At 39.2% G+C, this 25,565-nt stretch overlaps 1 protein-coding gene across 3 annotated transcripts in view; it reads right to left on the bottom strand.

The window, feature by feature from the left end:
* Positions 1 to 25,565, bottom strand: part of GABRB1 (gamma-aminobutyric acid type A receptor subunit beta1) — a 370,873-nt gene that overhangs the window by 24,574 nt on the left and 320,734 nt on the right. For all 3 annotated transcript variants that reach the window (XR_009220962.1, XM_058546998.1, XM_058546999.1), the window contains 2 exons: positions 5,793 to 5,930; positions 5,531 to 5,683 (listed from right to left, as the gene is read on the bottom strand). Coding sequence is in view for 2 of the 3 variants with exons in the window: in XM_058546998.1 (XP_058402981.1) it covers positions 5,531 to 5,683; positions 5,793 to 5,930 (291 nt within the window). In the remaining variant the exon portion in view is untranslated. The remainder of the gene's footprint in view (positions 1 to 5,530; positions 5,684 to 5,792; positions 5,931 to 25,565) is intronic.

Genomic DNA, 25,565 nt, shown 5'->3' with positions numbered 1-25,565 from the left:
AACAAAGAGTTGGTTTTTTGAGAAGATAAACAGAATCGATAAACCCTTAGCCAGGCTTACTAAGAAAAAAAGAGAAAAGGCTCAAGTAAATAAAATTAGAAATGAAAGAGGAGAAATTACAACGGATACCATGGAATTACAGAGGATTATGAGAGAATACTATGAGAAATTATATGCAACAAATTGGACAATCTAGAAGAAATGGATAAATTCTTAAACTCATACAACCTCCCAAAACTGAACCAAGAAGAAATGGAGAATCTGAATAGACCAATCACAAGTAAAGAGATTGAAATAGTAATCAAAAACCTCCTAAAAAATAAAAGTCCAGGACCAGATGGCTTCTCCGGTGAATTTTACCAAACATTCAAGGAAGATTTAATACCCATCCTTCTCAAACTATTCCAAAAAATAGAGGAAGATGGAACACTTCCTAAATCATTCTATGAAGCAACATCACCCTGATACCAAAGCCAGACAAAGATAATACAAAGAAAGAAAATTACAGGCCAAGGCCAATATTGCTGATGAACATAGATGCAAAAATCCTCAACAAAATTTTGGCAAACCAAATACAGCAATACATTAAAAAGATCATACACCATGATCAAGTGGGATTTATATCAGGAACGCAGGGATGATTCAACATCCGCAAATCAATCAATGTGATACATCACATCAACAAAACAAAGAATAAAAACCACATGGTCATCTCAATAGACACAGAGAAGACATTTGACAAGATACAACATCCATTTATGATAAAAACTCTCAACAAAATGGGAATAGAAGGGAAGTACCTCAACATAATAAAGGCTATTTATGACAAACCCACAGCCAACATCATACTCAACGGGGAAAGACTGAAAGCCATTTCTCTGAGAACAGGAACGAGGCAGGGCTGCCCACTCTCACCACTCCTGTTCAACATAGTACTGGAGGTTTTGGCCAGAGCAATTAGGCAAGAAAAAAGGAATAAAAGGAATTCAAATAGGTAACGAAGAAGTGAAACTCTCACTATTTGCAGATGACATGATTTTATATATAGAAAACCCTAAAGAATCCGTTGGAAAACTACTAGAAATAATCAACAACTACAGCAAACTTGCAGGGTACAAGATCAATCTACGAAAATCAGTTGCATTTCTGTATGTTAATAATGAACCAACAGAAAGAGAGCTCAAAAAGATAATACCATTTACAATTGCATCAAAAAGAATAAAATATCTAGGAAAAAATCTTACCAAGGAGATGAATGACCTATACAATGAGAACTACAAGACATTATTGAAAGAAATTGATGATGACATAAAGAAATGGAAAGATATCCCATGCACGTGGATTGGAAGAATAAACATAGTTAAAATGTCTATATTACCTAAAGCAATCTACAGATTCAATGCAATCCCAATCAGAATCCCAATGACATTCTTCACGGTAATAGAAAAAAGAATACTAAAATTTATATGGGGCAACAAAAGACCCCAAATAGCTAAAGCAATCCTAAGAAAAAAGAACAAAGCAGGAGGCATCACAATCTCTGACTTCAGAACATACTACAAAGCAATAATAATCAAAACAGCATGGTACTGGTACAAAAACAGACACACAGATCAATGGAACAGAATTGAAAGCCCAGAAATAAAACCACACATATACGGACAGCTAATTTTCGACAAAGGCGCTAAGAACATACAATGGAGAAAGGAAAGTCTCTTCAATAAATGGTGTTGGGAAAACTGGACAGCCACATGCAAAAGAATGAAAGTGGACCATCTGCTATCGCCATTCACAAAAATTAACTCAAAATGGATCAAAGACCTGAAGGTGAGACCTGAAACTATAAAACTCATAGAAGAAAATATAGGCAACACACTATTTGACATTGGTCATAAAGGAATCTTTTCGGATGACATGCCTACCCAGACTAGGGAAACTAAAGAAAAAATAAACAAGTGGGACTTTATCATATTAAAGAGCTTATACAAGACAAACGAAACCAGAATCAAGATGAACAGACGACCCACCAGCTGGGAGAGAATATTTGCAAAACATACATCTGACAAGGGGTTGATCTCCATAATATATAAAGAACTCACACAACTGAACAACAAAAAAGCAAACAACCCGATCAAAAAATGGGCAGAGGAAATGATCAGACACTTCTGGAAAGACGATATACAGATGGTCAATAGGTACATGAAAAGATGCTCAACATCATTAATCATCAGGGAAATGCAAATCAAAACAACACTAAGATATCACCTCACGCCCGTTAGAATGGCTATAGCCACCAAGACAAAAAACAACAAATGTTGGAGAGGATATGGAGAAACAGGAACCCTCATACACAGCTGGTAGGAATGCAAACTGGTGCAGCATCTATGGAAAACAGTATGGAGATTCCTCAAAGAATTAAAAATAGAAATGTCCTATGATCCAGCCATCCTACTGCTGGGAATCTATCCAACGAACCTGAAATCAACAATGCAAAGAGGCTTATACACCCCTATGTTCATTGCAGCATTATTCACCATAGTCAAGAAGTGGAAGCAACCTAAGTGTCCCTTGACTGACGATTGGATCAAGAAGATGTGGTATATATATACAATGGAATACTACTCAGCCATAAAAAAAGACAAAATCGTTCCATTTGCAACAACATGGATGGACCTGGAGGGTATCATGTCAAGTGAAGTAAGCCAGAAGGAGAAAGACAAACACTGTATGATCTCACTCATATGTGGAATATAAATCAACACATGGACAGAGAAAATTGTTTTGTGGTTACCAGGGGCAATGGGGGTGGAGGTGGGGGGTGGGCACAAGGGGTGAAGGGAGTCATATATATGGTGATGGACAAACAAAAATGTACAACCCAAAATTTCACAATGTTAAAAACTATTAAAACATCAATTTAAAAAAAATTCAACTTGCACTTGTCAAAAAAGTTTAAGACTGTAATCTCTTAAAAGGAAGATGCTGCTTCATCTACTTTGCTAAATATCGTGTTCTTAATAATATAATGTTTGTGTGGCTGCGTAATAAATATTTTGTGTTGAGATGGTGATGATAAAGTGATAATTGGGAAAAATAAGAAGTGAAAAAGAGGTTGAAATCTCAAGTAGGTAGTTTGTGCTATAATACTAACACTACACATTTCTATAGTGTTTTTACAGTTTTAAACACTTAACAGTTCTAAATTATCTTCTATGGCTGTCATAACAGCCTGCTGAGTATAATAGGGCAGATATATTATACCCATTTGATAGCTGAGTAAACAGAAATTTTGAGATTAGTTATTTTGCTGTAGATTACCCACCTAGGGGCAACAAAGCAAGGAGGTGTCAAAGAATGTCATTTAAAGTAAAAGCAGAGAGATGAGAAGATAAAATCTGAAACTTGATGGCAGCCCTTAAAAATAAAGATGGGAAGTGTGAAATGGATATTAAGACAAAGGAAAGCTGGCAAAGGGAGTGGGAGGTAGAAAATGACAAGAGAAAAAAAACAGTTTAGCATTCATTTGCCCATTGGATTATTCAAGAATAGATTCTCTGATATGACTATTCAACTTTTAGCAGAAAAGATAAAGTAGGAAGTCAGGACAACCATACAAAAAGTTAAAATGGTTCAGATCAGTAATGAATTCATGTGCTGGACTGATATGAAATGCCATCATGAGCAGTCTTACTTATTTCTTTGAATAAAATTTTAGATTTCACCTAATATAATTCTAGTTAATGTCCTTGCCAGAAACAAACAATGCATTTAGGAATCCGCTAATTGCATTTCTGCTTCTACTTCTTGGTTTAAATTTTTAAGCAAGAAGAGTTAGTAAATGTATGTCTTTTTTACTTACATAAGTTTTAAAATATCACAGGCTTTACATTTCAAAGAAGAAGTTATGTCACCATCTTTGTATGCTGACATCTCTAGTCAAAATATCGTTAGCTTTGAGGATAGAAGTACAAAGAGAAACACAATTCAAGACCTTGATAATTGTTATGCCCTACTGGGGACATCACCCAATGTTTTTTCCTTAACTGTTGCAGACACACACTCATGTTCACATTCAAATAATATGTGCAGACACATACATATGGTATGATAAACTATTTGTTTACTTTCCTCAGTCTTGGAATGTTCAAAGGTTGACAAGCAGCTGCCAGCACTGAACTTTGTGAGCATTATGTACTCAGTCATTAGAAATAAGCTGTAGAGATGACAATTAGTCTAGGCGTGAAGGATACGCTGATCATTTAACCCAGTTGGATAGTCTCAGAAGAGAAACAATGCATATGTTAGCTTAGCCAGAAATGATGCTCTTTCGTGTTCGTGTGTGTGTGTGTGTGTGTGTCTGTGTGTGCGTGTGCATGAATAGGCCCCAGAAAGTGATAACTGAAATGGGTCCAGGATCAAATAATGAGGTGAACCCACAAATGCTCAGATTCACCAAACAGACATTACATATTCTAACCTTCCAAGGAACCTTTTAAAAGCCTCAAATATAGCCTTTCAGCTTGCAGCAATTACTCAGCCATAGCAAGATTAATTCTGAATTTTGTTCCCCCAGGAGGAAAATCATTTTTATTCTGTCCTGATCACAGATCATTTATATAGCTGATGAATTGTCCGTGCCTTATTCAAGTGCAGTGAGCTCCGTTTAAGGGGGACTCAGATCGATAAAATTTAATTTTAGTTAATATTCAAAAGATAGTATTTCCCAATAATTGACATAGCTTGTTAATAGCGACAAGGTTTAGCTTTCTCCAAGTCCATTGAGAATAATGTATTGTAAATGTTCGCCACTGTAAAAAGCAGAGATCAAAGAAGACATCACCACGAAGTCTATAAAAATTAGCATAATGAGAATTCAAAAATACACTCTAAGAAACACTTATATAGCACTTAACATACTCCATGATTTTTTTTAATTTGGTAAATGCTAAAAGATATTACATTGTAAAACACTCACTCTGTAAGTGCTTACACTTATTGTTTTATTATCAATGGTAATCTCATTCTTTGGCTTGCTATGAGAGAAGCCCTTGCCTGTAATTCCTAACATTGGTTGGTTTGTTGTTGTTAGTGACCTTGAGTGGATTCTGACTCCTAACGACCCTGTGTACAGCAGAAAGGAACCCTGCCCGATCTTTTTGCACCATCACCTTCTGGCACTATCTCAGACAATGCTCCACTGCTGTTCATAAGGTTTTTGGCCAATTGGAAGTGGGTGGCCAGGTCCTTCTTCCTAGTCTGCCTAGTCTGGAAGCGCCACTGAAACCTGTCCACCATGGATGACCCTCTTGGCATTTGGAATACTGGTGGCAGAGCTTTCAGCATCACAGCAACACGCAGCCTCTGCAGTATGACAACCAACAGACAGGTGGTGTGGTTCCCTGATTGGAAAATGAACCGGGGCCGTGGCTGTGAGAGTGCCCAATCTTAACCACTAGACCACCAGGGCAGGATTGGTTGGTTGGTTGAAGCTAAGTCCCACCAGCTCTCTGCAATGCTAGGAATGCATTACCTAGTGCAACTCTGGCTGCAGATGCATCATAGTTGATCCAAAAAGACACCCAGGACAGAATTGTGATCAGTGTGGAAGGCATGTAGGTTTGCAAAATGAAGTAACCAATGTTTCTCTTTAGACGAAAACTTAGTGACAGTCGTGGATATGCCCCTGAATTGAAAAAAAAAAAGAAAGAGAAAAATCAGGTCATCACTTGATTGGAAAAAATATTCCTCCTTTCACAGTGCCTCCTGGCTCATTTTGGAGTAAACATCCTCACCTGTTGTAAACTCCACCTTCTTGGACACCATCTTGTAGTCAACAATTGAAAACTGAGGAAGCTCAATTTTATTAACTCCGGTTACTGCTCCCTCTCCTCCATTCCAGTAAAACTCAATGTCATCAGTCGTATAGCCATCTGAAACCAAGAAATATAGCATAGTCAAACAGAGTTCAGTTGGTCTAGAAATTCATTTTGAAGACAGTCTAGGAGCTGGAGAGGAAATTCCTAGCAAGTGAAGGTAAAAAGGAGGCGGCCTTCAGAAAGGTGTAGCCTTAGGAACTTGGCACCTGGGACCAGCCTGTGCTTCCGTGGAGTTAATTCAGATCTCTTGAGTCTGCTCTCTGCCAGGAAGGAGGAAACGAGCTTCCAGGACTATCTGAACCTGTCTCTCTTCAGAGCCATAGAAGTACTTTTCTATCAAGTAACACAAATCAGATCAGTTAAAAAATTTACAATGTCTATGGGATAAAAACCAACCAATTGGCTTGGAATAAGAAGTGCTGATGCCAGGCCTGAGAGAAATTTCTCCCATGAACCTTTCTCATGTCATGAAAAATGCCTCAGCAACATCTATTCGGGAAGACGGCATAAGAGGTAAGTTTTTCATAAAAATAGATGGAATCAAAATAAGTAAATTTAGTATTAAAATATCCTTTAAGGAGCCAAGATAACACAGCCCAAATTTAAAGCTCTCTTCTTGTCTGACTTGATTGGGAGTGGGTTTTGGGCTAGCATCTGATATACTTTTTGCTCACCATTATATGGGGCCGGGGCGGGTGTCTTTCATTCAGGCCAGTTCTTGTCAGGCCCCTCACATTTCACAAATGAACAGCTGTCCTGTTCTGAGCTAGACTGCACGTAGTTCTGCTTTTAGTTGTCAACATAGTATATTTGAACTGTGAGTATTTGCTAGGGAGGAATATCTTAAACTCCGTATCTAGAGAGTCTCTGTGGAGAGAAACACTATTTATAGATCAAAGCCTGAATATGAACTTCTGCTCTTTTCGCCATTTGGGGCTGGATTTACCTACAGCTTTTGACCTCATTATGCCTCTGTCATTAGCTTCGTGGCCCTTGGGTGGCCTGTTCCTACTACGCAGTGAAAAGAGGGCTGATAGAACACGGCTTCTGTGTTAGCTTCAGAGTCCCCCAACCGCAGCAGCTGCTTGCTCGCTTCCCCTTCTTGCGTGCTGTAACATGAGGTCTTTGCTGACTCTTCTACCCTGCCATGAACAACTTCTCTGGGTACAACCTCTCATCTTCCTAGATATCCATCAGGACCCCTGCTGAAGCACAGAACGCCACCACCTCTAGACTGGCAAGGCAAATCAATGGAAACTATATTCAACATTCCGGTACACACACTTTAGTGCCTCTTATGTGTCAAGCACTATTCTAGGCACTAAGGATATGTAGTGGGTTAGACTTAGCCCTGCTTTTCAGGAGCTCACGGTCTAACAGCAGTCTGAGCAAACTGTCGATCCGCGAGAGTTAGAGATGGCTTTGCAGAAGATTTGGCCAGATGGGTGGAGCAGGCCTGCCTGGCAGAGGGAATAAAATGTAGGGTGAATAACCTATAGAGAGAATAAGATACAGGTAGGATGATGTCAGTGGGAAACTGATTTACTTCATAAACTTTACTCAATAAGTAACTCATTTTTAGCAAGGACATTGAAATTTACAGGGCAAAGTTGAATATATACAAACACTATAAAATCATCAAAGGTTTCAGTATGCAAAGGTAAAACTGGGCCCAGAAAGCAAAGTGATTAGGTAGCCATATTGAGTGTAGGAAGAAGTGTTGGCAGATACCTAAGGCAAGCAGTCCCGATCGACTTTTGTCACCTCGACTATGTGCTTGCCTTGAACAAAGCACAGAACCAGGTTGAATTTTATTTGGCTTATCTGTCTTTCTTCCACCAGGCTTTGAGCTCCCTGAGGTCAGAGACCGGGTCTCATTCATTTTTGTACCTCATTATCAAGCATATGTACCACATTTCCAGCATGTTGTCAGTATCCAATGGAAGTTTGTAGAATATTGTTCTTGCTTCTCATCATCAGCACTCCTACCTTTGTGCTACCAACCTTAACTTGACAACCAGGCACTAACCTATGGACGAGTCTCGACTCGTTGACTGAGTAGATACTTATTGAGTGCTGACTGCGTGCCAGGTGCTGGAAAAGTACTGAGGGTACAATGTTAATAAAACTGACATGGCTCCAACCTTCTTGGAGCTTGCAGATTTCATCTCAAATTTTACATATTTCACCACAAAATTCCTTTCTGAATACTTCTGTGGCAGGTACTCTGTGGATTGACTTCCCCTAGCATGTGTTCTAATCTTCAGGAAAGCTAAAAACTACATTTCCCAGATTCCCTTGCAACTAAGGTTGTGGATATGATTTAGGTTCTCTGGATTAGATGGAGTAAGTGATGGCAGAGGTGGTGTTTGAGGCACTTACTTTGTTGGTGCAGCTCATATAGTACAGAGGGCTCTGGAACCAGGAGTTCTGGTTTTAGCTTTCTGTGGTCCTGGAGTCAACGTGGTGGATGAAGCTACCAGATTACCAGCATCCTGACTGGGATGGAGCTACCAGTCAGTGCCCTTGGAGGGCCAGTCTGCACTGTGGTTCTGACCCCAGCCTAGAGCCTACAACTTTAGTCCTTTAATTTTGTAAGTACCACTTCCCTAAATTATATCTCTGCTTAAGCTAGCCAAATGGTCTTCTGTTATCTGCAACAGAAACTGGATCGATACACTTTCTTTCTCTTTAAGGGAAGAATTATTTGTTCCAGGCTTGAGATTACCAGAGCTTTTCATCACAACCTCTGTTGTGGCTCGTGCCAGCTGTTCATTTGCTGTTTCTGAGCCTCATATCCTGCTTTCTACACTTTGCTCTGTGCTGCCGGGGCTTGCCTCCCTGGCTCCTGGCTCCATGTTAGATGCTGCCCCTAGGAAGAGCTGGCTGAAGATTAGAAGGTGGAAGTGGGAGGGATGGCTCTTGATTTCTCTCTGGCAGTGTGGTAGTGCTGCAGTCGCTGGTGACTGCTGCTGGGGCAGGGGGGTGATTCAGACTCTCGCATCACCTCTTTTGGCAACTCTGCAAACAATTAGAACAGCATCTCTAATGGGATCCAGCAGAATCAGACTCATGGACTCTAGCACAGGGCTGTTAGCAGCTTCTGGCTTTGGCTCCTTCAGCACCCTTTTCTTCTTCTCCCTTTTGCTTTTCCAGCCCTTCCAGTCTTTGTAGCCAGTTTTCTCTATTAAATTCCCTTTTTGAAAAACCTTTAGGGGTTTCCTGCTTTCCTTATGGGACTCCATCAGTTACATAGCACATCTTATCATGCAAATATTTCATCTGTTTACATAGCATTGCGTTTAGTTCTGCTTTTGTCTCCTCCATCCCTCATTATCTTATAAGCATTTAGAAGCAGGAATCTTCTTTTATTCATTTAAAAAAATTCCTGATGCCTAGAAAGATTCTGTCTATGTAAGTATCCAATACATATTTTTGAATAAACGCATTGTTGAATGTTGTTTGCTGCTTAATTGTTCTAAATTTATTGTCCCAAACTGGTAACCTCATATGGGTAACATTTAGTACCATTCTTGAGCTGGATTTAGTCCTTGATTAAGAGGATTGTCCTCACAGAGACCTTACATGTAGGTTTGAGCACCAAGGAAATAGAAAAAACTGATTGTTAATTTTAGCTTACTGAGTAACTAGGTGATAAATTACAACCTCAAACTGGTCTACTAATTATAGGATCCTAGGGGAGAAACATGTAAGCGATGACTAGAGTTGAGAGTCCAGAGATGGTTTTCAGTTTGGGGTTGAGAGGGGAGAAGACAGTGGGTGAGCCAAAACAGCACCTCTCATTGTCTGCCGCTTCTGAAGAGTGCAGAACCCTTCAATGCCATGCACAATAAAAGCACTGTCATGGCTTTTGCCTATCAATCAATGCAAATTTTAACAGTGTTCAACAATTTATACAGTCAGTGGTCTGGGTCTATATTTCCAAGATCACTTGCACTTTGTTTAACTAAAACCCGTTAGGCTTAGTGTTCAAAACACTGAGATAATTACAGATGATTTGGGAAAAAAAACCAATGCTCACTCCATTTCAGGTAGAAGCTTGAGTTCTCCTGGGAGCAATGATGGCAGCTGGATCCAAAGGAAAAAATAGAGGCCTAGAAATACACTATTATTCAAAGGGTACACAAGAACATTTTGCCACAGAGAGCGCACATCAATTTACTCACACCTAAACAACCTATTTACCAAAGGTTTTCCTTTATGAACCAGTGACTGCACACAGCGTCTCAAAGCTCAAACACTTGGATACTAAGGATGCTGTTTCCTAGCAACAATAACTACACAGAAGCTCTCAAAATTTCCTCTCAGCCCCTGGGGACTTCTTAGTGGTGCAGAAAGTGCAGATAAAATTAAGTTGATGTCAATGGATAAAGATGCATGGAGCTGGTACAAATGTAGAAGTATCTGGATGTTAGTGGTCCTCTTTGCTATTTGAAACACTCTATTTTGGATGAATTTTCTAATCTGGAAATAAAAATTACTCCCCACTGTGCTAAATAGAGCTGGGAGGATGGTCTAAAATTGTACTTAACTGTGTTTTAGATAATGTAGAGATTTAAGCTTCTAATCCATGAATGGGTATAAACAGACGTATTTCCCTTTGTGGAGCAGCCGTAGCCTCATCTCAAGTTTCATGATGTGAGGATTGATTGACTCAGGCCAGCCGCTAAAATACCATCCCCTTTGCTGTGATGAGTGGCTCAGGGTTAGGCAATAACCCAGGTCTAAGACAATTAGGTCATAGCAGTCCCTCGGCCAAATTAATTGCTTGGAAATAGGCATGTGATCCAAGTTAATCCAGTCCTAGAAAAACCCAGGACTTTTGTTCAAAAGTTAGAGGACAGATTTCTCTCTCTCTTTAGCTGTTTGCAAACAAGAAATGCTGAGTGGAGAGTGGCTGGTCCAGTTACAAAAGCCAGTATCTTCCCTTCCTGTTTACACCAGTCATTGCTAGCACCTAACTGAAGTCACACTCATGATCAGCATTTCAACTCTGGTTAGAAAATGTCCTATTGAAATAAACTTAGTAGTCTGTCCCTCCCCACTTCCTCCTACTCCTTCCACAGGAGGGCAGAAATATTAGGAATTTATCAATATCTCTGCTCATGTAGCTGTGTAGATCCTTTCCATTAGAAGGTTATTAGATACTTGTAATGGTGCATCTCAGAAGCACATAAGAAAGCCAAGTGGGTCTAATCCTTCCAGTGGCTCCAAATCTGCTATAACATTTATTCTAAAGGTTACTTTGGATTCCTTTCTCATCCATCTCTGTATCTCCATGATATCCTAAGAAGCAGCAAACAAACCACGGAAGCCAGATTTTTAAAACACTCTCACAGTATTAAGAAACTGTAAGTACAAATCTGTGCAACAGTCCACTTCACGTTTGACTCCTATCTGACAACCCACCCTTGGAGTGGTTATCCAGTCCCTAGGAATGGCCATCTCACTATTTTCTCAGTCAACTCAGTAGTTAATTAGGGTTCTAGGTAATCATTAGAAAATATGTCCTCGTAATAAGTAAAGATTCATCTTCTTGGAGAGCATCAATCATCTGATCCTTGTCTGCTCCTTGTGGTAATAGAAAACAAACCCAGTACCTTTTCTACATGACAGCACCTCTCAGTTTTGAGGACACCTCTCATGATCCCTTTCAGTGTTTCCTTCTTCAGGCTCTGGTCCTTCCCAAGATATATTCAGTCTATGAAGCTTTTCTCTGCTCAGTAGTTTCCAATATGCTTATATGCCCCTTGAAGCGTTGGAGCCCCAAACTAACAGGTGGACATGTCTACCTGCTTTCTTCTACGTCTTTTTGAGTTATCTGGCAACTTTCCCCACTGTGTTGACTCACCCCCAAGATTCATCTTGCCCTGGTCATTGAGCCACTTCTGACTCATTTAGGAATTAAGCAGCAGCAGATTTGGAATTATATCATGTCCTTCAGATTTGGAATCCAAGAGTCCAGGCATGTTTTATGATTTCATAAGCATCCCCTGAGAGGACCCCTTATTTCTAGCCAGATCTAGGACCTGATGTACCAGAAGCAAGGTCAGAATTCTCAGTCTTCTCCCCACTCCAGTCAAGCCTTAGCATCTCCTGTGTTTGGCCAATATGTGAATTCCCAGAATGACTTTTCTAGAGTTCTGTTCCTTCATATCTGACTATTTAATACTGCCTAGTCCATTAATCCTCATCTGTACTATATCATCCCCATTTAAAGATTTTTAGACCCCAGGCACTTTTACTCTTAGAGACACCTTCCATATATGTATATTAAATACATTCAAACACATTCACACCCCATGATAAACATAATTTACACATCACTATAAAAGCATTGGATTGTAGCTGACTTTTTAATATAATGTTATATTAGTTTTAATATTGTAGTTTTCTTTATGTATTTTGGAGCCAATAATTTGTTTAAGACCCTTGAGAAATTTGTAGAATGTAGACATTTTGCCTATAGTGCTTGATGGCAAAATGGCTTGGCTGGACCCCAGATACCAATAGGGCTCTAGTGTACTGCCTAAAATCTCCTTCTAAGCTTTCTTTATGTGGAATATATCCAGTTCCTCTTAAATTGCCCATTGGAGGGAATCCTGCTGTCATTATCAGTAATCTCCTGACCCTGGTTGTGGCCTGTCTTGACTTCTAAATGGGCTAGCTACCTGTAACTTCTCAAGATGAAATTGCCTGCCAGGTTGGACTTCACGCAGTAGCTACACCCTTGGGCTGCCCAGGTGCCCTCTCTGAGGCTGAGCCTCTGTCTGACTCTATCTGACCTTCCTTGCTATTTTTCTAGCCCTACGCTGGTGAGATTCTTCCATGCTTTATGCCACGCCTGTCCAACTCATGATATTCTTCCTGTGACTGGCTATCAAAGAGCAGGACTTTTCTTATTCTAGTCACTGGGCTTCTATTAAAGCAGCACAAGTTCAAATTAGCTTTTTGACAGTCACGTTATTTTTTTTCTTTGGACTCAAATATAGGATCTAATATTGTCCCCATTAAATTTTCTCTAATTCAATTTGACTCGCTGTTCTAGCCTGTTGAGTTTTTTTTTTGATCTTTATTTGCTCACCCTCTTAGTTTCATGTTATCTTCAAATTTGATAAACATGCCTTTCATCATTATTTCCTTGATTAAGACAAATGTGGAATGGCAGAGACGAAGATAGAGCCCTGTAACACTCTCTTGGCAATATCCCTCTAGGTTGATATTAGAAATCTTTAATCAGCACTTTGTGGAGTGGCACCATCATTTACCCATTTAATATTTGCCTAATTGTTTTAGCCTTGAGTCTCTATCTATATTTATCACATTTTCCTGATTCAATGATTTTGCAATCCTATTAAATAAGAAAGGGATGTCTGTTTTGACTTGTGTTTAGAGAAATCAAGCTGCATCCATAGATTACTGATTCTCCTTCTACAGGATCCAGGGCTAGTATCTTGCCCAGCCTGAATCAATCTCATCAGCCTAAGTGTTTTAGAATTTACCTTTCTTACCTCCTGGAACAATGGAATAGTGTGTTCCCTTCTGTCAACCATGCCACTAACTATTTGGTGTACTAATTTAAGTGTATACACTCCTGATAATAACCTTCCTTTCACAATGTCCAGCTTCCTTTAATAAATGCTAATGGACCTATATAGCATTAATTTATGCAGATGAATATGTTTTAGGGAAATTATTGGTTTCAGATCAGAATCAGGGTTGCTCTACGGCCAAAATCAGTGGTGAAGTAGAAGATAATCACACCTGGAAATGCTAAAATCTTATTATTAAATTTTTTTTATATGTTTCTTACCAATAAAATTTTCTCAGAACAACTAGCTACCATCCGTCTATATTTTATTTGTCTTAACAGTCAAAGGAGAGAATATTTTATGTCTCAGAGAAAAGTCCTTATCCACCTGTTTCCAATTTATATTAATAATCACAGAGTAGACTTTTCTGGGATACTTATGGTCAAATTTTCTTTTGCAGTCTTGAAACCTGTTAACATTACTTATACATTTAATGAACATCCCAACTCCTTGCACCCTCCTTCCTTAAAAAATAACTTGGGCATAAGATGGAAATAAATTGAGACTATTAACTCCTGTTCCTCAGTTCTGCCAAGATCTGAGTATAACTTTCTTAAAAAGAAATCTCTGTTCCAAAATTGAGACAGACTGTTGCTTAATATTGCTATCATGGAATGGAGAGAGCCTTGTCTGCTCAACTCACCTCAAATGAGGTCTTAGAGTTGTGATTGGATGTAACCCCTGCCAGTAATTTCCACTCTGAATAAAAAAGGAAGATCAAAACCTCCCCCAACTTTGAAATAGTTGTTTGGTTGTGGGCAAAATCCTTTATGCCTGCATTCTCTAAGTGGTGGAACAACCATATTCACTTGAACATATGAATAAGGAATTGACCCCATAAGCAGAGAATTTAAACTAGTGTGTCAGTATCAGAATGTCATTTAAGATTGTTTTAAAACCCAATATAAGTTTGGATATTGTTTACAAATACCTGATCTGACATCCTTAAATGCGTGTATCATTATTTTATTCAAAAAAATAAAAAACAAAATCAGGCCTAGTCTGGAGAAGGGAGTCATCTCCGATTTTGACAAGCACCTAATATGCCACATGTCTTTATTTTCTAAAGCGTAAACTACCTTTGAGGATAAATAAGACTGTGAACAAGTAAAAGTAGAAACTAAGGCAACTAATTTAAATGCAATATTACTTTAGCCTTACTGTTCTGATAATGTTATTGTTGGCCTGAAACCTTAGATTAATAGTTTAGATAATAACCTCAGTTATCTAATTTAATGTTTATGACCATGTTATATCCTAAACGTGGAAAATTATTCAGAATATCTTCATGGTATTTTTATTTTGAAGAGTCATGCACATCCCAGTTGCTTGTGAATCCACCCCTGAGTGGTTACTGAATTTAGTTTCGTTTTATTTAAATTCTTCTTTCCTTTTTTTAAGAGGTTCACTTTTCACGAGAAAAGTGAGAAATTCTGATAAGAAATGGTGATTTGTCAATAAAACACATTTTTTGGAGAACTCATTAAAAACTAAAAAAAAAAAAAAACCCCGAAACTCATCGAAACCAGTCATGGTAAAATATACGGTATGTTGTTAAGAGAAAACAAACATAAAAATGTATGTGTATATGTATATATAACCAAGGATATATATGAAAATAGTTAATAGTGGTTATATCCAGGTGTTAGGATTATGCGTGATTTCTTTTCTTTCAAAAATTTTATTTGGTGAACATGTAATGCTTTGAAAAATAAAACCCCAGTAAGTTATTTTTATGTTCTAGAAATAGCCTAAATATATTCTGGAAGGGTAAATTTCACATCCATGAAAACTATTTAAATAACCTGTAGAGGGCACTCAAGACCTTCCAGACTCATAGGCAGAGACTCAGGATAGTGCCTGAAAATTTATTCCTTTCAGTTGCAGGAGTTTTAGATTTTTCGTGACGATTTTATCTTTGGATCACCGGTTCTCACAAGGTTTTATTTTAAACTTCATTTATGTTAAATTGCACTAGAGCGATTGTGATTAATATACCTTTTCACAAATTCAGATTTTTAGCGAGAAATATCTGTTTATATTTAAATATGTGCAACTCTAACTGATTAGTAAAATATAACAAATTACCTGTTTTGGTATATTCAATGCTTAAGTTATGATCTTTTCACTAACATCTTGAAATGGACGGTGTATGCTATTTTAGCTATGCTTTTGAGTTAACAAAAACCTATGTGTAGCAAATGATATGGACCCATTCTTCATATCTCTCAGTTATTATGATTATGCAGCAGGTAGCAATAAAATGCATTAAATTAAAAACTACCATTCTATCAGGTCAGAGTTTATTTTCAATTTTTATTAACTGATTTGCCTAGTTTCTGATTTCTTTTAGGTATCATCTGTGTCTTTTAGTCTCATATCCCTTATTCACTCACATTTAGATGACATTTATTGAGATCCACTTAATTCAATTTCTAAATCTGATGCCTTCCCCATTTGTGAATGCAAAGTACATAGTCTCTGCCCTGGGTTTTCACAGATGTATTGCACACAACCTACAATAATAATATAGTACCAGGCTCTAGTATCTAAAAAAGGTGGGTTTTATTTCCCAACAAGGTAGCTTTTCTCTGGCAATTCTCAGCCATCTACAAATATCCCATGTTATTTGGATTCCCTCTAGGATCAGGTTGGATAGCCTTAGCAACTATGAGGCCACGTGCTTTTGTGGCTCACAAACTATTGTACATTCTTGTTTAATTTCTTGGCTTTTGAAATCCATGTGAATAGAACATTGTAGAGCTGACAGTTCGCAGTTGTTTGTATCTATACTGTATCTGTGCTCATTCTCAAGTGCTAGATTGGTGTCACAGAGGTTATTGTGGTAGGCATGTTGGGCACGTTAATATCTGTGTTTTAAAAATTGCATTGTGTCTGGGCATGACGGAAAAAAACCTCTATCCGATTATTATTGGTTTTGCTGGAATTGATTTTTCACTCCGTGTAATTTGGCAGTTACACTGATGAAACATGTGGCTTGTTGCCATTTTATTTATATTGAAGGCTTTATTTCTGATGTGCATGAAATAGAAGACAGGCAAATACAAATTTATCTTTGAAGCTGCCTGGTATAGAAGTTTTGGAACAGCAGTTAGGAAAGGGCATTGCTCTATAGTTATTGCCCAATCTCAGGCTAGGGAAGAAAAACAGTGATTATCATTTTCACTTTTCAGAGGGGGAAAATGAAAGTATAGACTTCCATGACCTGATTGGGAAAGCTGAATGCTTCCAACTTTCTATCTGTGGAAATGAGGCCAATAGTCTGTGCTACCTGACTCATAGAGAAGATAAAAAAGTTGTTTTGCAAAGTTACAGCTACAGAGTGCTTCTTAGAAACAATCTATCATCAAAATACTTGGAAGCATTACACAGGCATCGCATGTTGCTTCAGGATGGGTCTATAGCGGTGGTTCTCAACCCACCCAGGGAACATTTGGCGACATCCGGAGACATTTTTGGTTGTCACAACTTGGGTATGGGTGCTACGAGTACCTAGTGGGTAGAGGCCAGGGATGATGCTAAACGTCATACAATGATCAAGACAGTGCTCCACATGAATTATCCAGCTCAACATGTCAATAGTGCTGATGTTGAGAAACTCTGGCCCACAGCTATAGAATGCTGTGGTTGGTAGAATGGTTCATATTAAAACTATTCGTATTGGTGATGTGACAAGCGGTTCATAGTGATACCTAGATCTCATTTTCTAAACAGATAGAACTTTTGGGAAAGGAAGATATAGAATTGTTCTGTAATCAAATTGTAAATAGAATTTCTCCATTTATAATCCAAGTGTTTCATGCCCACCCCTGGCCTGGACAATAAAATTGCAGTCACACACGACCGAGAGAGGATACTGGGAAAAGTGGCCCTTAGGGAACATGAATAATAAGCATGGCAACTTCTTGGCTCCTTGGTTTAAAAGATGCTGGCCTGAAAGTCAGTTAGAAGGATGTCTACACATGCAAACTGTCTGAAGAATCCTCTTCACCCTGAGCTTCCCCCACACTCATGGAACTTAAAGACACTTCAAGGAAGGGAAAGAGGGAAGAGAAGTAGAGAGGAAAGAAAAGTTAGATGTGAATTTGGGAAGCCTGTGTCTGCCTCTGCCCCTTCAAGCTGGGTTCTGGGTGGGGGTACAATGCTAGACAGCCTCTTTACAGTTCTGGATATGAGTAGAGCCTGAGCCTTGTGTTGAAGATAAGCAAGCATTATAGAGAGAAGGCTTTTCATTCCGCCATTTGGGAAAATAGGCAGTATGCCCCGTTAAGGCTGCAGAGTGCCAGAGACAACTCCATCTGAGTTTCTTATGGGTTCTTTACAGTGAGGGAGGATTTCAGAGGGTTTCTGGTTGCAGACGCACACTGTGGAGAGAACCTGTGGTCCAGTAAGAGATCTCAGGGTTACCTCATTGGAAAGATGCAGCATGGACAGTTCCTGCCAGGGACCAGACCGAGACCCAGTTAATTCCCGGGCACATTACTAGTGCTACAAGATTTGGGTGGGAGCTGAGTCAGTACACACAGAATGTCCAGTTGCCATTGGAGTGAGACCTGATTTCACCTGTGCTGGGACCAGACAGGACTAGTTACGTCTGGTTAGAGGCTGGCCAAGGACCCAACAGATTGAGCATGAGAGGTGAACAACCCCTCCCTGACCCCCTGGGGTGATGTATCTGTAAACACCTCCAGAGCTTAGAATCAACCCCAAGGGAAGAAGTGGCACAAACGGGAGACAGTACCGATAAACTAAGGCACATCTCCTCTGCTCTCCTGGTGGCATTGACTCTGGTGCCTTCTGAGCTCACCATCAATGCCGGGGGGAAGAGCAGGAAGAAAGAAACAGTCCTGGTGTTACTACCCTTACACCTGAAGTGTCTGAGAAAGTGCTGAATTTGAGAGAGTATATGGAAGTTACTAGATTGAGCCATATATTTCAAAATTAAATTAAATTGTAGAAAATAAAAAACACATTTTGACACATTTTAGTTTGTAGACAGAAATTCTTACCTATTTTAGCTGTATCTATGGGAAAAAAAGTACAGAGATTACGAAGTCTAGTGTCTCATACCTAATCTCCGTGAAATATCCAAAGACCATGTTAGAATTCTAACAAGAAGACACACAGTTAGATTCCCATGTAACAACGTAGCTGGGCTTTAAGAGTAGATTGAATTACATTTTCTCCCCAAAGAATCTCCATTTTGATCTTTTCAATTATATAGATGGGTGCTCAACTTCCAGAAGTTCATATTACTAAAACACGGATTTTAAAATAATTTTAATTTTAAAATTGTACTAGAAGAATCCTTTATCATAGTCTTTTTACACTATATTTTCAGATTTTTCAGACATAATTGGGTTTAATCCATATGTTGTTGACCAAAGGACCCTGAAAATGAAGATAATGCTGCTTCTTTTTATCTAGATTGCTTTGGAGCAGCCACTTATGCTTATTAATTTTCATTTCAAAAGGAAGATTTTGGCTAGATTACTTTTCTAGCCCTTACAGTCTAGACTGCAGTGATTGCTCCTGAGAATTCTTTTGAGAAATTCCATATAAATATTTATCCTTAAAACCTCATTGCTTGGCTACTTTTTCTCTGTTAAAGATTACCTTTCACTAAAAGGTATTATGTGTCAGGCAACTGTCTGTTGACACCTGGTTAGATGTTTCATACAGTGGACCTTTTCATTCTGAGGCAAGTAATACACATTATTGCAAGGAATTCCAGAGAAGTCAATATATAAAGAATATACAGAGCAAGTTAGACATTCTGGTCCAGAATAAACCCTGGAAATAAATATTAGTGATTAAATAAACACCTATATCAAAAGCATCCCTGTCCTCTTGTGATCACAATTATAGCTGCCATTGATTTTGTGCCTTTTATGGATCAGGTCTAGAGCTAAACATTTTACATATATGACCACATCATTCAATCTTTACAACAGTCCTTCAGGAAGAAATTATTATCTCCATCATAATGATGAGGATACTGAGGTTTAGAAAGTTTAAGTAACATGGTCACAAACCCTGTTAGGGCAGCATTAGTCTGTTTCCAAAATCTTTCTTCTCTACCACACTGCCCAGTTTCATACTAATTAACTTATACTACTAGTTCATACTTTTATTTTTGTTGTTGTTGAGGAAGAGTCACCCTGAGCTAACATCTGTTGCCAATCTTCCTCTTTTTGCTTGAGGAAGATTCTCCTTGACCTAACACCTGTGCCAATCTTCCTCTATTTTGTATGTGGGTTGCTGCCACAGCATGGCTGACAAGTGGCGTAGGTCTGTGCCTGGGATTTGAACCTGCGAATCCAGGCCGCCAAAGTGGAGTGCGCCAAACTTAACCACTACACCATGGGGCCAGCCCCTTATTAGTTCATACTTTTAGTTTCATACTACAGAAAACATTGCTTTATACCCTTTTAGGTTGAACCATATGAAAGCGCTGATATTTGATCTTTTGAGGACCTAAAACAGCCATTTCATATGGTTAATCTTAATACAATACAGTATACAGTGGCTCAGCTTACTTAAAACTGTGGGTTTGGGCACTGTGGGAGTCTATGGACTGGTTTTGATCTATTGCCTTATTTATATCTCAGATTGCACTGCAAATCTGTAATCTTGAATAGCATGAGGTATTTGGAAATCTATGCATAAGTCATTTTGAATCCATCACTCCAGGAGAAAAAGATATCAAAGCAGTTCTGGTGTGATGGAGAGAAACAGACATGGAATCCAAAGCCTGCATTCTGGTCTCAGCTCTGCCACTGACTGCTTATGACCTTTGCTAGGGTGTAGCCACCCTGAGTCTCGGCTACCTCCTCTGCGAAATGAGGCTAATCATAACTACCTCACAGAGTTGTGAGGATTACATAATGTAATTAAAAAGAAGAACATTTATTGCATGCCTACTATGCCCAGGCATTGTGATGAGTTTTTGGTATAACCAGATCAATAATGTCTTTACCCTGTCTTTATCCCAAAAGAACTCATTCTCTTGAGAGAGATATGAGAAATAAATAAATACGATATGACGTTAAAGGTGCTAAAATAAAAGAATGTACAAAACGTTACAGGGACACCTAGGAGGAAATGTCACACTCATCCACTAAAGCACAATCGCAAGAGCAGAAGCTCACGTGTCTTGTTTACAGTCTAATAAGCCTTCACTAAATTGGTTAAATAAATGAATGACTCAGGAGGGCTAAGGAAGAGGATTGGGAATAAAACTTCACTTTCTTTGCCTCTTCCATTTCCCCTCTGCCCTCTTACTGCTCAAATCATGTCAGCCTACCTTGTGTCTCCATTCCTCTCATGAACCTCTTTCTACAACAGCTTCTTTTTAGTTTTTTTTTTTTTTTGCAATTCAGCAAAGAAGAAAAATATATTCCTGGTGTGATTTTAAACTGGCAAGACTAGGAAATATTTCAAATGCACAGCAAAGAAAACAATCAATAGAGTGAAAAAGCAACCTATGGGATGGGAGAAAATATTTGCAAATGATATATCTGGTAAAGGGTTAATATCCAAAATATATAAGAAATTCATACAACTCAATACCAAAAAGCCAAATAACTCAATTAAAAAATGGACAAAGGACCTGAATACACATTTTCCTAAAGAAGACATACAAGCGACCAACAGATACATGAAAAGGTGCTCAATATCACTAATCCTCACAGAAATGTACATCAAAACCACAATGAGATATCCCCTCACGCCTGTTAGAAAGACTATTATCAAAAAGACAAAAGATAAGTGTTGGCAAGGATGTGGAAAAAGGAACCCTTGTGCACTGTTAGTGGGAATGTAAATTGGTACAGCCATTAAGAAAAACAGCACGGAGTTTTCTCAAAAAATTAAAAAGAGAAACACTTTATGATCCAGCAATCTCACTTCCAGGTATATATCTGAAGGAAATGAAATCAGTATCTCGAAGAGATATCTGCATTCTCATGTTCGCTGCAGTGTTTTTCACAATAGCCAAGATAAGGAAACAATCTAAATGTTAATGGTTGAATGGATAAAGACAATGTAACAATGTAGTGTGTGTATATACATATGTAATGGAATGTTATCCAGTCTTAAAAAAGACGGAAATACTGCTATTTGTGACAACATGGATGAACCTGGAGGACACTATGCTAAACGAAGTAAGCCAGGCACAGAAAGACAAATAGTGCATGATCACACTTACATATGGAATCAATGCTTAACTGCCAAATCAACTGGGCCCTTTTTAGCCTCTCTCTACCTGATCTTTTAGTTGTGTCTGTTGCTGCTAATTACTTTCTCTCAGAAACCCTCGCCTCCTTTCACTTTTTTGCGATGACAGTTCTGGGTTCTCTCCTTGTTTGTCTCTGACAGTTTCCCGTTCTCTTCTTGGGATTTTTCTCTCAAATCAAAAGCTCTGATTTTCCTTAGAGAACATCCTATTCTTCTTGGATAGTACTTTCACTCCTGGTTTTAACTATTGGTGATGATTCCTAAATCTTATTTCCAGGATGTAATTCTTTGAGATTTAGACTTGTAATTTCCAACCATCTACCTGCCATCCTCGGATGAAAATTCCTTCGGCACATAAAACTCAAAATGTTCATCATCTTACCTCCTAAACGTTTTGTTCCTCTTCTGGTACTCTCACATCTCAGTTCACGCACTCTCATGCACCTCGTCACTCGTCGGAGACATCCTTGATTCTTTCTTCTTCCTCGCTTATTGTGAATGGTGTTACCAATATTTGGTTTCCCTCCCATTCCTGGACACACGGAAGATCACATTTCTCAGACCCCAGGGCCATGCGACTAATTCTGGTCAGTGGTCATTCCCAAAGTGACAGGTGTTACTTCAGGACAAAGCCAGTGTCTGAATCTCCACGTTCTTTTCCTTCTCTGTAATGATCCAGGAAGCTCTCTTCTCCAGATGGTTGCTGGTATAAGATTATAGAATTTCCATCAGTTGGGCCCTCGAGTGATTCAGTGGAGCAGAACCCCGCCTCTGCATCAATTTATTCTACACATTTAGTGTAAACAGGATAGAAACCTTTGTTGGGGAAAGTCATTGAGATTTTCGTGTGTATTTCTGACTGCAGCATGACCTAGCTCTCCCACTGATACATTCACTTCATCTAATACATAAAAACTTCTTTCAAATTTCTTATTTTCCTGTCTCTGTTATCTTACTTCTATTCATGACTGCTTTCCTGGATTGCTTCCACAGCCTCCTAGCTGGGTTCACAAAATCCTCAAATTTTTATTCTTTCAAATTCATCTTCTACACATCTACCAGAGTGTTTCATTTAAAATACAAATACGACAATGTCACTCCCAGCTTGAATCTTTTAATGATCGCTTGTTACCTATAACAGTAATTTTTAAACTTTGTTTCCCGGAAAGTTAGTTGGTGTTCTGGAAAAAAAAAAATCCCTTAAAGACTAATGCCCCCAGGTTCAAGAAGATTGTGCAGTAATTCAGACCATCTTGGAGGTTTACAAATGCACATCAGTAGGATATTAAAATATCATGTGGTAAAGAAATTGGCATAACTTGTTTTAAATAGTCCTTTTCCCCAATAACTAGATCCCTAACCATTTTTAGAAGAATGCCTTTTAGCATCAGAATATTGTCTAAGATCTTTCCCTGGAAGCTCTTTATGACACCACTCTGTCTATCCTTCCAGCTTCTTTTCCTACCTTTTGCTTTACAATTTATGCTTCAGCAACATTAAATGTGTGCAAATCTTGCATACACTGTGCATGGAAGAAATTTGTTTTTGGCAGTGCTGTTTACTTCAACTGCAATGCCATGACCCCAGCCCTGTGCCAATCACTCATATAACTTATGGTCAGTCTTTTAGACTGAGTTCAGATGATGTTTGCTGCAGGAGGCTGTCATGTAAGACTTAACGCTCAATAATATGTGCTGCCTTGACATCTGGTGAAATCAGGAAGGCCTTGATCTGCTCCTGTGGATAAGGTCCCTTAGACAAATAACTCTTCTTATCATAGGGACCAGGCACAGGTCCTGCTTATCCCTGAGTAATGGGTTTCAGTTCCCTGCCAGCCTGTGGAATTATTCAAACAAACCAATCGTATCCACTCTCCCTTCCTGTGGAAACCAGGGGGGCATCTCACCCTCTTGATACTACAAAGCCTACCTCCCACAGCCCCTGACTGTTCACTCTGTTCCTCAGTGCAACCCTCATGTGACCTTGTATGGTGTATGGTGTCCTCCCCTGTGTGACTAATAAACTGCTGTTGATGTCTTCTGTCCACTGTGGTGTCGCATGTTCAGCCATCCCTATAACATTCCATCCCTAAGGCAGGAATCCCTCTCTTGCCAATAGAGTGAATAGAAGGCAATTAAAACAGAGATCTTCCTAGATACCATGCCTCACAGCTTCCTTAGTTCAACCTGACCCCATAAGCACTCCATATGTGTCTTTCCTTGCACTGCTCACATTTTATTGCAATTATGTCTTTATGCATCTTTCTCTATATTAGATTGTGAAATCCTGGATGTCAGACACCAAACCCTACTTACCCAGTGTCTTGTACATTGTTGGCATAATGCTGCTTATGAATCTGATGAAAATATTAAATAATGTGCCTTATTGAGCATTTTTACAAGGCAGAGCTCAAGGTTCCACAAGGTTGATATTGTCCTTATTCTAGAAATGAGGAACTTGAGCCTTAATTGAGCAATTTGCCTTAAGACCACACAACATGTTAAGAGGCAGAGCTGGATCTTAAACTCAGGTATGTCTCCTAAGACTGTCGTCTTTATATGTAGATAGATGTACTGCTCATTGAGTTGGTGATCTGCCAAATGACTTGGTGGTGTGAGAGTGAAACTTAAGCAAGTGTGATTTTCTCTTTGTTTCCAAATTGGTGAGTGGAATTCAAAACTGGGAAAAAGAGAGACAAAGTATGTCACATTCTGAAGATAACCACAAACAGGTGGGACTACATGTCCCTTCCTGGGTGTACTGAGAGGCAGCAGACACTGTCATTTCAATCACCATTCCCATATCGGCCCAAATAAGAAGAATGGAAGGAAGAAGAGAGAAAAGGGGTCATGGAGAAGGAGGAAATCAAAGAGGAAAGGATGGATTGAAAAAATTGTCAGGGTGTGAATTGTCATCTGGTGGAGAATGTTATGACTTTCTCTTCATCTTCTCAAAGGAAGAAAAGGACAAACCACTTAAAGATTGGAAATACCTGCAAGGAAGGGACACTTTGCACCTCATTCCTGCAATGATTTTTTACTGAGGCACAGACTTGCAGATATGCCCCTGTGCCTGCAAGGAAAAGGATGTGAGATTGCTGTACAAGGTAGAAAGAAAGAGGGACAGCAGGGGAGCAGTTGCCCTCCACTATGTGGTAAGATTAAGTTTCCGGTGGCTCCAGTGGACCATCTAAGAGGGCTGCCAGCAGGGCAAGTGGACCCAGCAGAAAGAGGTTTGGTGATTCCCAGGGTCAAGGCATATGTGTGTGTAGTGAGTGTGTGTACACGTACGTGTGTGTATGTGTGTGTGTATGGGAGATGAGGGGGAAGGGGGTAGCTGGTGGTGATAGACAGCTCTTTATCTTCATGTCAGGGAACGGTGTAGTGAAGAAGCCACACACCTCTCCAGAGCTCACTCATACACCCAAAGAGAGAGGCAGCCTGTGGATGCTGCCACGCAGAGGGCATGTTTGGTCAGATTGGGTTAGCTGGAGAAGCATTGGAGTCTGGCCCAGGACTACAATCACTCACCCACTAAGCAAAGACTATTTTCTTCCTTTATGTACATTCCTCCTCCTAATATCTAGTCCCAGAGAGGAAGGCAGGGTGATAGCGCAAAACTCACCCCTTTCCTTCCTACTGAAATTCCTTGAGCTATGGGGGTGTGGGGAAGAGGGGGAAGTGTGAGAGGTGGGAAGAGATTGGACTTTTAAACATGACAGAGTTTTTTGGGTAAGTAACTGAAAGTGGCCAGAAAGATATGGAACTGGCTTAAAATACAAGGATAGAAAAGAGGGTTTATTGGCACGTTGGGGACC

Source organism: Diceros bicornis, chromosome 8 (assembly GCF_020826845.1).
Source record: "Diceros bicornis minor isolate mBicDic1 chromosome 8, mDicBic1.mat.cur, whole genome shotgun sequence".
In the NCBI taxonomy this organism is placed as follows: domain Eukaryota; kingdom Metazoa; phylum Chordata; class Mammalia; order Perissodactyla; family Rhinocerotidae; genus Diceros; species Diceros bicornis.
The sequence above is the reverse complement of the archived record's forward strand: the minus strand, read 5'-3'. Positions and strand labels throughout refer to the sequence as shown.